Source organism: Amia ocellicauda, chromosome 4 (assembly GCF_036373705.1).
Source record: "Amia ocellicauda isolate fAmiCal2 chromosome 4, fAmiCal2.hap1, whole genome shotgun sequence".
NCBI lineage: Eukaryota > Metazoa > Chordata > Actinopteri > Amiiformes > Amiidae > Amia > Amia ocellicauda.
Genome location: NC_089853.1, coordinates 7,539,795 through 7,555,723, shown reverse-complemented (window position 1 = coordinate 7,555,723; position 15,929 = coordinate 7,539,795). Strand labels below are relative to the sequence as shown.

At 47.4% G+C, this 15,929-nt stretch overlaps 1 protein-coding gene across 1 annotated transcript in view; it reads left to right on the top strand.

The window, feature by feature from the left end:
- Nucleotides 1-15,929, top strand: part of gas2a (growth arrest-specific 2a) — a 36,805-nt gene that overhangs the window by 525 nt on the left and 20,351 nt on the right. The window contains exons 2-4 of the mRNA XM_066700796.1: nt 6,115-6,277; nt 10,921-11,045; nt 14,381-14,522. Coding sequence (XP_066556893.1) covers nt 6,133-6,277; nt 10,921-11,045; nt 14,381-14,522 — 412 coding nt within the window. The 5' untranslated portion in view covers nt 6,115-6,132. The remainder of the gene's footprint in view (nt 1-6,114; nt 6,278-10,920; nt 11,046-14,380; nt 14,523-15,929) is intronic.

Here is a 15,929-nt window from a genome sequence, read left to right as displayed (position 1 = left end):
TTTGTAATTTAGAATATTACATTTAATACATTACCTGCATTCATACTAACACACACACACAGTTAAGATTGATTTCGCTCTGCCCTAGTGTCACACTGTGTGGTGAGTAAAAGTCGCAGTTTCTGAACTTCAGAAACATTGTCAGTGGTTTGGACTGGGTTTAAGTGTTACAGATTCATTTGCATGCAGATTCGTTGCACAACTGAAGTTATTAAATACCAATGCTGTAATATTAGGACAAGTGATGAATTATTTGCATTACATATGTTCTATAGCAGGGTGGAGTAAGGGTGAATGCAAATTGACCATGGAAAATATTGATTGTATTTCAGGATTGAATATATACATCACACACACACACACATCTTATCCACAGCAGTTCTGGTTTATGCGGCTCAATGTGTGACTGTGTCTGATTGAGTGGCACTTATACACAGGGGCTCCATCAGTATGCCCTTGCTTATGTAACTAATTTACACTGTGTTGTATTCTGAAAACACATCAGAATACACAATATGTTTAATATAATGCAGTAAAGAATGATATCCATGTGGTTTCAGACATAACATTATAACCAAGTTCTTATTTTCAAGTAATTTATTTATTTATTTATTTGTTTGTTTATTTAATCTCCAGGGGAAAAAGTAAATGTTCTTGCATACACAATTTCCATCACCATGGCTCCTTGATGGATTTAATTCAGATTCCTCCTGAATGTGACACAATTTTAAGCCAGTGTTTAAGACTAATATGGGACTGTAGTTTATAGGATTTAATAGTCAGAAGGTAGGTAGGTAGGTAGCCCCTTCTGGGCTAAAGCTGTGCGACTCCTGTGGTTAATTGTAAAGCTCATATCAATGGCAATTCATCTTTACAGAAGAGAAAGACATTTGCCCTGCCTGGTCCCTGTTACAGAGTGAATGAGATGCTCTCCTGTTTAGAGTTACTATTATTAGTATTGGGTTTGGGACATTTTAATGAACCTAAAAAAACCAATTTAACACCCATCAAACACTAGAAGTGTATTTCTCAAAACGATCACACATGTTTTATTTTCACCCAATAGGATCATTGTTTCCCTCTCTTTTTCTACCCACCAAAAGCCAAAATGTTTAAATCGCCTGCCGTCTCAAAGCACACTTGTACAATAATCCTGTTGGGGGGTGGGGGGGCACAATGTGCCAATTCTGACTGCAGTGTAGTGTAATGTTATGCTTCGCTATATCACGTTTCTGCCGCATTGCCGTTTCGATATGTAATCCTATATGTGAAAAGCTGCAGTCCAGAGTAAGAACCTGGACCAATGTTTATTGCTAAATTGCTCCATTCCAGAGTGCAGTTTCTTACAGTAAATAGTGCCTTACCAGACCTACCTGTTATTCTTTTGCATGTGACTGAGCCGGGAATTTATGTAAAGGTTATTTGCATTACAAATGAACTGGTAGGTCTGTGTTGTTTTGATCCATAACTTTATTTATAGGCATTATGCATAGTATAGGAAGGTATGAGAGTCTGGAAGGACTCCAGACCAAATAGTACAGCAGTGTGTGTTTCTGCTCCCCAGGGCAACTGTGCTCCACTATTGCTTTTGACTTACTGAGCTGATGTGTTTCTTCATCATCTGGGGCAGGGGATCCTGGCATCCACCTGAATCCAGGGTGTGTCTGAGGGTTTTGTGTTCAGCTGAGCATCCTCAATACCTTTGTAATGTGATTCTCTATTTGTCGCTGAGTGGCGTTTTGTATTGAAAAGAAAAGAGACCAAAGGCTCTGAAAGGACAGGCTTTGTCTTTGGGCCCAGAAATTCGACGAGCGCTTGTCCGCAGTGGACATGAAAGCAAGACGATCCTGCAGGGGTGATCAGCGCAAGCAAAATAAATGCACAAGCAAAACAACCAAATACAACAACCAAAACCCACAGTCTCACTACACCACGCAGGCCTGCGGAGGAGACTGGACCTCGAGCGACCACGGCCGGACCCAGAGCGCACTTGTGTGCGTCTTATTATTCACTTCCTTTTTGCGCTCCTTACGGATAAACCCAGGCAGTTAATTCTCCTTATACTAAAGGGGGAGCAGGCAATGAGATAATATCTGGGTGGCACAGTGTCTGTTCCTTAGCTAAGTGGGCAGTGAGCAGAGACCTTTGCTTAGGAGATGAATCCTTTCCGGAGAGTGGTGTGTGTGAGGAGGAAGGACTGGATGTACCACCTGTGTGTGCACTGTGCTGTGGCCCCTTCTCCGTGCCCTGGGAGGGAAGGAGTGGGTGGGGCTGAGGAGCAGGGAGGTGACCCCAGTGATCTTGTTCATCTCCTGCTTGGCGTGAAAGTTTACTTTCCCAGCACCGGCCCAGGGATCAGGATTGTCAGTGTAAATAAACACATGCTGGCCAAGGGCCCCCTTCCGCATCGGGGAGCTGCTGTGCAACATCTGGAGCGCTGTGCCAGGGGCCTGGGCCAAGGGTCAGGGGCCGTGCCGAGTTTATAATCCCAGCCATGCTCGTGAATCCTGCAACCATTTAACACGTCCGTTCGAATGGGGTGACGGCCTCCTGTGTCCGGCTGAAATCGTCCGTGTCTCTGCCAGCTTTCACAAGCGTTCTCTCCGTTTATAGTACAGGCTGTGTCTGTCTGTGATTAATCATGCAGTCCGGTGCCCGACTGCCTTCCTCTCTCCTGCCATACATCACACACAACATATGAATATTATAACAACCAGGATGTTAAAATGAGCAAATTGCTTTCATGGATTTTAAAATATTAGTAAATTAAGTGATTTATATTCTCCTCTAAGAGAGAGAGGGGGAGAGAGAGAGAGAGAAAATGTTTTGCTGAAATATCTGGGTTGTGTTTATTCAAGCCAGCTCTGATCAAGGTGGATAAATGAGCCAGATAACTGTACTCTGTCAAAGGCACCTTCATGTGGTATGATTTTCTTTTCTTTTTATGTTTTTTGTTTGTTTTTCGTAAACACGAATGGCCAGACAAACACTTTGTAATGAGATGACCCTTTGATGTCTGATTTGTCTGTTCCCAGTGCCTTTGTGTTTCCTCCCAAGTCCTTGTATGATCTGATCACGACAGTTTCAGACAACAGTATGGTCGGACATCAAAACCTTCTCACGTGGTGTGTCACATATGAATTACATGCAGAATCATGGGCTCAGCATCTCATGTTTTGAGATCCACAGCTGATTCATTTTTTCTTCTCAGTAGCCAGCTTAGTAAGGTTCCCAAAATCTGAACTTCAGTCCCAGGCAGAGCTTTGCATCCCTGACCCTGGAGAGCCAAAGGCCTGCAGACGTGCTGAGCAGAGACCTGGAAGCCTGGAGTTCAGCTGAAAGAAAACCAGAGCTCGGCTGGTCTGAAGTGGCGGCTGCAGATCCTGGTCTGAGGTTTCTGTGCCACCAAAGAAAAGCACAAACGCATCATGTACCGGGTTCAGTGCAGGACTCGACTGGGTTTCACTGTAGCTGCATCTGTGAACTCGGATCCTTTGATCAACTGGACTGGAAGCTGAAACAGGACGGGGAGGACTTTGCCTCAGTGATGACTGCGACAATTTAAATCATGCAAAGCTCACACCATACTGTAACTCGGTTCAGTCAGTTTTCTCTGGGTTTAACATCACTGATAAAGGACTGTAGATAAATCATTCATGCATCTAAATCAGAGTCAAAATCACTGCCTGGAAGGCTGGACGATCTTTTGTGTTTCGTTCTATCAAAGTGTCCAGCATTCGAATGCATCCGATTGGCTGAATGACCGGATGAGTTCAATTCTCATTTCCCAATGCTCAGATCATGGCACAGAGTAGTGTGGCCCCAGTTGGCACGGCATCCACAGCCTGCGCCGTGGCCCTCCAGTAACTGAGTTTGCGCCAACCTAAACCAGACACCTTGTTTGAGAGGATTCACTGGGGGTTTGTGTGTGTACTCTCGACCACAACTGTATGTACATCTGTGCGCCCCCCCAGGGCAGGAATGCTGCGGGGCTGTCGGAGCAGCGGGGCAGACATGTGTGGACCAGAAGCCCTGCTGAAGCCTCCGAGATGCGGTCTGCTCTGTAAATGTTTTTCCCGCTATGAGATGAAGCAGAGATTGCACATCTCTGAACCTGCAGGAATGTACATAGTCCTCCCTCTCTCTCTCGCTCTTCTCTCCCTCTCTTTCTGTGTCTCGTCTCGCCCTCGTATCGTATCGATGTGTGTGCCTCTACAGCACGACAATCTGTTTGTAGAAGCTGCAGCGCTGCGGTTATTAATCGCTCTGGTGTTGCCGTGTGGATCTTCGTGAGCATCTCTGTCCACCGCTGGTGACATGAAGACCTGTGTCTCATTGCCCTGGTCTTCCCATCACAGGTTAAAAACACAGACAAAGACCTACTTAATAAGGGGGTGAAAACAATATTGAATTATATATATATACACACACACACACCTTGTCGGAGCTCCTTCTTGATCAGGCTTGAAGGAAATCTGACTCTTGGGAGATTCTCCAGTAAAGTTGAATAAACGGCTCCCAGGAACACGTTTTGGCACATCGCCCCACAGCCGTGGCACTGCGATACACAGACTACATACTTTTATATTCCCCAGTGATCAAAGCACCCTGTTCATCCCGTATAGAGCCCCCCCGTAACATTCAGAAGTGACACGCTCACCACATCTGCTCTAGAAAATGTGCTCTACATACCCATATTTGATTTAATATGATTATTTTGACGACTGGTCTGCGGAGCGCTCATACCTTGATTCAGGTGTTGGTTTGGGGATTTTATTTTTAATTTGTAAAGGTGCTTTGCTGAGTGGCTGATGTTTATTTCCTATAGCTTTGACATCTGGCTCCCAGTTGCTGTTTTATGTGTGATGCTTCTTGGGAGGGCGGCTTTATTCTTTGGGTTAAAGCAGAATCGTGTTGCAAGATGACCCTGCGCTCCGGTGCCGTCCCCCGCAGCGCTGCGGCTCCTCGCAGGAAACCGCTGCCAAGAGGGCCAGATAAAGATGGCTTCGTTTACACCTAGCTAGGCTGCCAACAGATAGCTAAATATCCCACCATCAACAGGGGAGGCAGTTTGAATTACTTCACCAACAAAACTATAATCAGCACCATGTTCGATTTCTCTCTCTCTCTCTCTCTCTGTCTCCCTCTCTCTCTCTCTCTTTCTTTGTGCAGAAACTCAACACACTGCTGTACTGTGACAGTCGACAGTCGGCATAAACAGCCCTTCTTGGCCCTGTGTGAGATGGGCAGAGGAATGCAGCCGTCAGGGTTATTGAGAGAGTTACATGTCATTAGGCGTGCTGTAAACTATCCCGGGCAGAGCCAGTTGAGGTGGACAATGGGGCTCACAATGTGAGATAGAGTGGCCAGGGCTGAGAGAGAGGTGGAGAGAGAGAGAGGGAGAGGGAGAGAGACGGAGGGTGTGTGTGAAAAAAGTAAACGTCCCTGTGTTCGAGCTCCTCTGGACATCGGCAGGACGTGTCCCGCGCTCTCTGCTCCTCTCTGAACCCCGAGGGGTGAAGGTACTGTGTCTAAATGCACTCGGCTGTACCGTAAAGATGATGACATGTGTTTACAGCATCCTCAACAGGCCTGTCTGGAGTCTGTGTGATGTGCTAAGCAATTGATTTGCAATAGATACATTGTAGCATTCTTCTGATTTTATATATATATATATATATATATATATATATGTATGTATGTGTGTATTTATATATGTGATACAACTATAAAGACAATGCCTTTGTCAGTCTCATTCTGCTTCTTTCTGTGTCTCTGTGTGTCTCTGTCTCTGTCTCTCTGTTTGTTTATGTCTCTGTCTCTGTTTGTGTCTCTTTCTCTCTCTTTCTGTGTCTGTCTCTGTCTGTGTCTGTGTCTCTTTCTGTCTCTGTCTGTGTCTCATTCTGTTTTTCTGTGTCTGTGTCTCTGTGTGTCTCCGTCTCTGTCTGTCTCTGTCTCTCTGTTTGTTTATGTCTCTGTCTCTGTTTGTGTCTCTCTCTCTCTTTCTGTCTCTCTCTGTCTGTGTCTCGGTCTCTGTCTGTGTCTGTGTCGCTCTCTGGCTCTCTCTGTCTCCATTTGTGTTTTTCTGTGCTGATGTGCTGCTGCTCTCTGCAGGCCCGTGTGGAGGGAGTCATGTGCAGCACCTTGAGCCCCCGGGGGCCCCGTGGCCCCGGCCTGACTGACCTGCACCAGTACAGCCAGTGGCTGGCCAGCCGGCATGAGGCCAGTCTGCTGCCCATGAAGGAGGACCTGGCCCTGTGGCTCACCAGCATGCTGGGTAAGACACGCTGCTGCTGCTGCTGCTGGCAATCATCATCATTATTATTAGCAGTAGTAGCAGTTGTAGTAGTGAGTCACATGACAGACTATTGTTATTATCATTATTATCTGGTTGATGCCTTTGCTCAATTGTGTGAAAGTGACTCTGGGCCGAGTGGTTCTGAACACAATACCGGTGTGTCATGAAGAGTTGCTGCTGAGCTGTGTGTGAGAGTTTCACATGGTCACCTGGCCCATCTGGGGGCACGAGGTGGGCTGCGTTGACCCGCCCTCTTCCTCTTCTGTGGATCCTGCGGTTCAGTTGTCTCCTGCGGACGGGTCCAGGTTGACCGTCCCGCTGGGCTCCGAGGGCCAGACAGACGGCTGTTCAAACCGTTTTACTGTGACCGTTCCTGTGCGTGCATCTTCAGCATGGCTGTGGAGAGGGGACAGAGTGATGTATTTGATATCAAATTGAATAGTAGTTTCATTTCAGAAAATCAGAGGGGTTTGTTTAACATCTTATGCATTTTAGGGCTTAATCACATTGCTTAACAAACAGTTCCAGAACTGTCTGGCAAAGGTCCAGTGAAGGGAGTGGGTGTTTGATTACCTGTTTTTGATTTTATGTGTATGTGCTTTGTAGTCAGTTCCTCGGTTTAGGGGCACAGAGAGCGCCTGTTCATGGCAGAGTAACACAGGGTTCAGTCTGCAAGTCTCGGGCACCTTTCTGTGCCATTAAACACAGTTACAGGTTTTATCCGGTCGGATTCTGGAAGAAGCTGAAACATTCCTGGAGTGACATCACTCTTCCTTAGAATACAGCCGAGGGATTTAACATATTTATTTCATTCTTTTCTGTTTTCTTTTTCTTTTCTTTTCTTTTGAGTGGAAAAGCCAGTGGCACTAGGGAGAGATCTGGGACCACAGCAACATCCCAGCGCAGATTTCTTTCTTTTTTCCTCTATCAATGACTCACCAGAGGGGGGAAAAACACCCAGTCTATGTATTGAAAAGTCTGGCACAGTGGCGATCCCACTGTCAGATCAGATTACCCAGAACATTCAAACTCTCCTAATGTTTTTAATAATGTACAACAGTGGCTTTTCCTAATATATAGACTTGTCCACCCCCGTTATTCTTCTGCTGGCTTGCACATCCTGTTGGTAATAACGGTCATTATAAATCGCAGTCCATTTCTGATAGCGGTGAATGGAGATGGTAGAGAGACTAAACACTCTACACTGTACAGGCAACAGTAATGGGACAAGACTTCACCCCCCACTGCTGGAGAGAAAAGCATGACCTGATTCGGAGCAACATCACCAGGAGGGTGAAGGTCCGGACCGGGGTTAGGTCCAGGTTATCTTTCTCCAGGAACAGCAGCTCCATGGCACAGTCAGGTCGTACGGAGTTGCGAGAAGCTGGGTTTTGACTTCATGTAGGCACTGTGATATTTTGGGCAACAGCGTACGGTGAGGGGGGATGGACATGTGTCACAAAGTCCCAGGAGATGTACAGGGGTTAAAGAACAGCATTGCTGAGAACCTGTCAGAGCACCTCTGGGATGAGCTGGCTCTCTGACAGACGCACTTCAGGAAACTAATACTAGAATGGTGCACCGTGGGACGATCATTAATGCCCAGAGTGGGTCACTCTTTAGGACTATTAAAAACAGAAATACAGCTGCACATCACCTGTTAGGACAATAGTTTGGGCACTGCAGTGTTTAGGTGTGCACGGTGTGCAGTGTATTTGTGTTTGTGTATGTGTGTTCCTCACATCTCGGTAAACCTCGTCAGGGCTGGGGTCGGAGTGAACGCTGAAGCCCCGTCCTGCTCTGATTCGCCCAATCTGTCTGTGTCTCTGTCTCCAGTGAATTTCTGTTCTGTAAGCATATCTTCTTCACCGTGCTTCCCTCTCCTCGGCAAGCGTCCCCCGGCGAATTCAAGAGTGACAAGTAGCTCACTGGCACCTTTTAAAATAGAGACCCCGTCTGTGTGCGTCTTCCGAAACGACACTATATTTAGAAACCGAGTGCCATCTGACTCGCACAGGAAATGTAATCTGATCCGCCAATTAATTGCTTCATGGCTATTAGTCCCTCAATCATCGTCTTCGTCCGTAGGAGGCCTCCTGCCCTCGATGGATTGTAATGTCACAGTATTGACCTAGAAATGAAGAAATCAATTCCCGACACAGCTGTCAGCTTGTTTCTGTTTGTTTTATCATCATTATTTTGGATCTGTTTACAGACTTGTGCTGAAACGCGGACAGCCCGGCACACCAGAGCCCGGCGTTCAGGCATTGAAGCCTTCTTCCAACGCAGCGACTCGCTTTGCCTTCTCCCCAGAGTTTTGCATTTGCTTTGAATGAAGCAGGGAGAGTCTACAATGTTTTTTTTTACCAGCTGTGCTTCAGCATTCTTCCCATGTCCATTGTGGCCCCGTGAGGCACCCGCTGGACTGGATGGGGTGGCTGACCACTTAGTCTATGGCAAGAGAAGCCCCTGCCAGGAGAAAGTCATGCGGTGCTGTACTCACACCTGGCAGAGCAGTCCAGGAGTCACAGAGCGATACGGCACTGCAGCCACCGATGCAGCAGACGTGCAGATCTCGATATTAAATGCAGAGAATTGCAGTCTGATCATCCTCAGTGGTCAGTGGTGACAGTTAGGGATTCTGGAATAAATCACTTGGTCAGCAGGTTCAGATCCCAGATGAGAGGCTGCTGATGTACTCAGAATGCTGCAGGACTCTAGGTACCGTGAAGGCACTTTCACAGCCGTTATTTACGTATTTATTTGTTAATAAGAGACACTCAGATTAACACAGTGTTCAGAAACTCAGTTGTGTGGAAAATGAAGCAACAATAACAACAGAATATGACTTTAATATATGGGCTCAGATCTCCAATAACAGGTTTACAGGCAGGAGGTGTTGGGGGTGTATTTATTCTCCTGGGGGGTGGATTGTGATCTTTGGCTGAGAGGGAGGGCAAGGAGTGTGGAGGCTCCGGCAAATTCCTCCCAATCACCACATTTGGAACTCATTACGTGACTTCCCCCTCCAGCACACACTAAAATAAACACAGAGAGGAAGAAAGAGGGAAAGAAGAAAAAAAATCCCCAGGTTTTCCCCAGCCCTCCCCCCCGCCCCTCCAACACTCCTCTGTAGTTTGTGAAGAGTATGATCATGATCTTGCTGTGAGAGTGATCTTACTGTGAGAGTGATCTTACTGTGAGAGTGATCTTGATCTTGCTGTGAGAGTGATCTTGGTCTTGCTGTGAGAGTGATCTTACTGTGAGATTGATCTTGATCTTGCTGTGAGAGTGATCTTACTGTGAGATTGATCTTGGTCTTGCTGTGAGAGTGATCTTGGTCTTGCTGTGAGAGTGATCTTGGTCTTGCTGTTAGAGTGATCTTACTGTGAGATTGATCTTGATCTTGCTGTGAGAGTGATCTTACTGTGAGATTGATCTTGATCTTGCTGTGAGAGTGATCTTACTGTGAGATTGATCTTGGTCTTGCTGTGAGAGTGATCTTGGTCTTGCTGTTAGAGTGATCTTACTGTGAGATTGATCTTGATCTTGCTGTGAGAGTGATCTTACTGTGAGAGTGATCTTACTGTGAGAGTGATCTTGATCTTGCTGTGAGAGTGATCTTGGTCTTGCTGTGAGAGTGATCTTACTGTGAGATTGATCTTGATCTTGCTGTGAGAGTGATCTTACTGTGAGATTGATCTTGGTCTTGCTGTGAGAGTGATCTTGGTCTTGCTGTGAGAGTGATCTTGGTCTTGCTGTTAGAGTGATCTTACTGTGAGATTGATCTTGATCTTGCTGTGAGAGTGATCTTACTGTGAGATTGATCTTGATCTTGCTGTGAGAGTGATCTTACTGTGAGATTGATCTTGGTCTTGCTGTGAGAGTGATCTTGGTCTTGCTGTTAGAGTGATCTTACTGTGAGATTGATCTTGATCTTGCTGTGAGAGTGATCTTACTGTGAGATTGATCTTGATCTTGCTGTGAGAGTGATCTTACTGTGAGAGTGATCTTGGTCTTGCTGTTAGAGTGATCTTACTGTGAGATTGATCTTGATCTTGCTGTGAGAGTGATCTTACTGTGAGATTGACCTTGATCTTGCTGTGAGAGTGATCTTGCTGGGCCGGTGTTGCCGTCTTGGCTCGGCAGACTCCAGCACTTTATCAGTGCTGTAGCTCTGCAGTGGACTGTACTGGACCGGCGCTTCATCCCTGACCCACAGACTTGCTCGTCCCTCACTGTTAGCCTGCTCACACAGGCTTTGTGTAATCCATTTATGGCTCTATCTATCTACCTTCCTACCTTTCCTTTGATGGATATTTCGGTGCACAACGCAGCTGGTTACTGCTGCCCGTGGCCTGCAGCATTGTTTGCGTGTACAGCTGCACATCACATGCTCTCTGCTGCCCACAGACATGAGGTCCACAATTATCTTGACTGATCTTGACCGAAGCTCGGGAGAAATAACTGAAGCTTTCTTCTCTTCTCTCCTTGCTCCTCTCCTCTCCTCTCTCTCCCCTCTCTCCTTGCTCTTGTCCTGTCCTCTCCTCGTTCTTCGCTCTTCGCTCCTCTCCCATCACCACTCTCTCTTCTCTCCTCTCCTCTTCTCTCCTCTCTGACAGGTGTGGAGATCACCGCGGAGAGCTTCATGGAGAGGCTGGACAATGGCGTGCTGCTCTGTCAGTTGGCTCAGACCCTGCTGGAGAAATTCAAGGAGAATGAGTGTGAAGCGCCCAGACCCAGCAAGGTATAGCACAGAGCACCCTCAAACCAAATCGAATAGAGAAGCAACAAACCCACAGACTCCACACAGTCAGTCTTGTGCCACAGAGCAGAGGATGCTCCCGGGGTAACCAGTTCAATATAGAGACACAAAATGGAGGCAGAAAAACTTATAGAAACTGCTTTTTCAATTAAAGGTATCATATTCTGGAATGCCGTATCAGAATACAATAATGCTCAGTTTGTACTAGTATAGATCATGCTTACTCCTGTCATAGCTGCGTACCAGTGCTAAGCTTTTGTTTCTTTTTATAAAAGTATGCAGCACCTCAGATAAATAAATAAACACATAAATTCAAAAAAATATCTTTGTAACTCAGATTGACACGCTGGCAGTGCCGATATTCCCCGGCTCCACTGGGGTCCAGACGGGGAAATTCCCCGATTGCTAATGACACAGCGGGCGGGAATGTAGGCTCTGGACTGAACCATCGCCAGTGGGAACCGGCCCAACTGCACTCGCCGAGAGTGAGGGCGAAGGGAAAGCCAGTCGATATTCCAGTACGGGTGGGGGGGGGGTTCCTTTCCTTTCCTTAGGCAATACGTCTGACTGACTGAGGAGGGGGGTGGAGAGCACCGAGGGAGAAGTGCTGAAGTAAAATAGGAGAAAGAGAAGAAAGCATGCAGGGAGAGAGAGAGAGAGAGAGAGAGAGAGGTAGAGTTAAAATTGGGCCACAATGTGAGAAGCCTGCTCTTGTTCTCTCTCTCTCTCTTTCAATACACCCGTGGGATTAAAACTAGATATCCAGATTGGGAATGTGGAAGTGTATAAAATATATATATATAAATATATATATATATATATATATATATAAATATATATAAATATATATATATATATATATATACAGTATATATGATTTTTTTGTTCTTATGAAGGAATTTAAAACCCAGACAAAACAGCAGCTTGCTGGACCGATGACCTCATGCCTGTTTGACTTTCCTTGTTTTTGTTTTCTTCCCGATGCTTAAGAGTTCAGTCCAAACCCCCCCAGTGCCCAGGCTCACCCCACCACTCCTCACACCTGCTGCCGTCTGTCTCGCGAGAGAGACAGGCCCCAGGCTGATGGCCCCTGCGCTCTTGGGTGGGTGTTGCTGGGGGGGTGGGGTGCGCTGCGCTGTGGGGAGTAAACAGTAAAAGGCGAAGGACCCCTCTACTTGTGTCCTCACTGTGGACAGGGGCCACACAGGGACAGGGGTTGTGGGCAGTGCAGCGATTAAGCAGCAAAGCACCAAGGGCCACAGCTCAGCCAATCTGATGGAACGATCTATTAAACGTGAGGGGACATAGGCTAGGCTTCAGAAATAAACAGGGGTCTTTATAGAGTGGGTTAAGAAAATAAAATGCACCCTGACCACAGTAAAGGTAAATCTAACGATCTTCTGCGTCTGCATCAACCTGCGTTGTGTTTATCTTATTTTCTTCTGCTGTAAATCAGCTGAATGCTTGGCCACGAGTCCTGCCATTAGCTCACCCTAACGCAATAGAAATGAGTCATCCCTTAAATAGCTGACTGCTGACCGGGGGTGAGAAGAACAAGCGGTGTGTGTTCACTTCTCTTCTCTTTATAGTAACTGTTATGGCTTTGAATTTCTGATCGTCGGCTTTGACTTCAGTTTGTAAACTTGCGCATCATGGGGTCGGTCAGAGTCGGACCATGTGCCGCTGTTTACCAGCTCGGCAGCGGAGCTCCTGGAATCCCAGGCATCCGTCTGCGTGGGTTTCTCTCACTGCGATGGGAGAAGCTGACCGCACGCACCCCCCCCCCCCCCTGCAGTGGCATATTTACAGCATCCACACTCAACCTGGATTCACACACTTACTTACCATTTCTCATCTCTGCACAAGGAGTGCATTATGGCCAAGATGCGCTTTGAAGTCCCGTGGTGACGCCTGCCTGTTAGAAGAGTCGAGGAGATGACAATACTGGAATAGATGCCTGTTGATCTAAGAGTACCGGTCTGAAGGGTGTAATGCATCCATTGGCCAGGCCTGGAGTGGACCAGGAGGGTCCATTATTCTGCACAGAAAAGACACCATTAGGGGCCGATTTGCATGTCCCTGCACTGAGGGGCCTCACCTCACCACGAGATGAATGCAGCCGGGGAGTCGGCGCCTGTGCTTTCGGCTGGCGCTCCTCGGTTCTCTTCAGGCCATTAGCTTTCAGGTTGAAGTGCACTAGGCAACCCGTTAGGGGTACATTTAAAACACAATGCTCCCTCCTTTTCTTTGCCTTGGTTTTTGTGAGTAGACACCCTATTAGCCTTGCAGGGCACAGACTGCACTGCGCTGTCTATTCAGGACTAAATAAAGCAGCCACGAGCCCCTAGCAGTGAGGCCGGCAGGGCTTTTAAACCCAAAGAGAACATGTGGGTTCCCCTTTTCCAGACAATAATTGATAAAAGGTAAGGGTGATAATCTGGCGAGTCTAGAGTCGACTGGAAATCAAATGTGAATATATATATATATATATATATATATATAAAATGTAAACATCTTCCAAAATCATGTTTAAACTAACATATATATATATGTTAGTTTAAACATGATTTTGGAAGATGGTGAGGTGTTTATATCAAAGCTGGAAGAAGTGGAGAGTAAACACAGGGCTGCCCTCCGACACGCGGTGTTTCAGCACCCCGGGGGTTAACACTCCAGCAGCGAGAGAGAGATGCAGAGATCCTGACGTGAGGCCGCATTGTTCCAGCATGACATCACTGCACCTTTCTCTCTCAGACTTTCACATCCTGTATTAAACCGCAGAATCGCACATAAATCTGTCCAGGCGACGCGTAGGAGAGCGGCTCGCGTGTCACTCAATCCCACTGACTCCTTCCATAGGCAGCCAGACCCCCCCAGCCATCGCCAGACTCCCACCCCTCCACCCCAGCGTGGTGCAGTCTGTCCATATGGAAAGCTCATTACCAGTACTTGGACCTCGTCCTTATTGATCAGGGGAAGGTTTTTTCTTCAAATATCTATATAAAAGATGTTTATCCCGCAGTAGGAGCTGCCAAAAAGGAAATCTGTGGGGATGCGAAGTCTTAAGGAGCTGTGGAGGCAGTGGAGCACACAACGGTTTAAAAATAACTTGGCAGCTCTATAAAAACGTCCTCTGTGTAATGAGGAGACGGGTGTAGACCATCACGAACTCTTAATTCACTGCGCTCCACGTGGTTAACGGGCAATCATGGACTGGTTAATTGACTGTAATGTTTGTGGTTCGTGGATAATTATGAAACACTTAATTGAACCCTTAAGTGCAATACCTTCCTCCTCTCCCCCCTCCCCGTCCACAGCCACTCCCCAGCCGGAAGATCCCCTGCCGAGCGAGCGCCCCGTCCGGCTCCTTCTTCGCGAGGGACAACACCGCCAACTTCCTGTCCTGGTGCCGGGAGGTGGGCGTGGGGGAGACGTGCCTGTTCGAGTCTGAGGGGCTGGGTAAGAGACTCTGCCGTCGGTGTGACTTGCCCCTCTCTCCCGGTGCTGCCGGAGTGGGAGTCTGGAGGGGGATGGGGTCACCGGTCTGAGGAGAGTGACCAGGCGACGCTATTGCTCCACTAGAACAGCTGGACAGATGTGAAGTCCCTCAGCCCCAATGTAATGAAAGAAAAACACTTAAAGACACTTCGAGTAGAGGGCTGGCGGGGGTTGTAGGCAGGAAATTAAGTCTTTGAAGTTCAGCACGAAAGCAATTTGGCGAGACTCAATGTTTTGGTGAAAATGTCGGCCTACAAGGAAGGTTTTTAATTCCTGGGAATCAATATCCCCACCCACCCACCCCCAACAACACCCCTCCCGGAGCCCCAGATATCGAATGAAAAGCACAGATTGTTGCCTTGCGATGTGGGTCTCGAATGCAGAAGAAAGGCGCTCTTTATCTGTGTGAATGGGCTGTCTGTGCGCATAGAGGAATCGGAGACCTCACCCCCCCGGCTCCCTTGTTAGAGAGCCTTTCACAGCTCCGATACAACCCTTATCTCCCCTTCCTGCCCCTGCAACCGATACGCGCTCCTCTGTGGCTGCAGACAACGGCATTTGTGTATTATTTATTTATTCCAGACGGATTATTCATCTACAGTTTATCTGAGACTTTGCCCTCCTCGTGCTGCTGAACAGCAGGACCCCCGGGACAGAGCAATTAACGGCACTGTCACATAGAGAGAAGACAGAGAAAAATAGGACAATCACACAAATCTGGATGTGGAGAAAGCGAGAGAGAGAGAGAGAGAGATTGTGTTTGCAGTGATGTGTGGGAAGTAGGACAACCCAGTGTGAAAGAGCTGGCATACATTCGATTTGAAGGGAACATCTTGCCCCTTTGGACCCATAACTCAGTAGAGAGAGAGAGAGAGAGAGAGAGATAGAGAGATGCTCACCATTAAGGAAAAGCTACAGCGAGCGGGGCTTTGACCCTGATGAGAGTGACGGTGTGGCATATTCTCCGCACAGTGTGATATCTGTGGTTTAACCCCCCGTCTAACCTGAGCCGCACTGTGCCGTTGTCCTTGCGCTTCACTGACATCCATCACTGGAGAAACCCCTCCGGCCTCTCGTGTCTGAGGATGGTGAAGCAGCTGATGTTCTGCTCAGTGTCGGGATGCACAGATATTTGAGTCAGGTTCTCCATCCAGACACCACGGACCAGCGACCACACGGTCACTCCTGGTGGTTGACCAGTTGTTCACCTGTCAGATCTGTCCAGCTGGGGGGTGGGAGGATTGGACACAATTGAAACCTGCTCAGGAATATTGCTTTCTGATCCATCCACTTCACACACAGATTACAGTCCTTCTGAAGAGCAATACAAAACAGAAACGGACTTTGGTGGGGTGGGGTGGGGTGGAG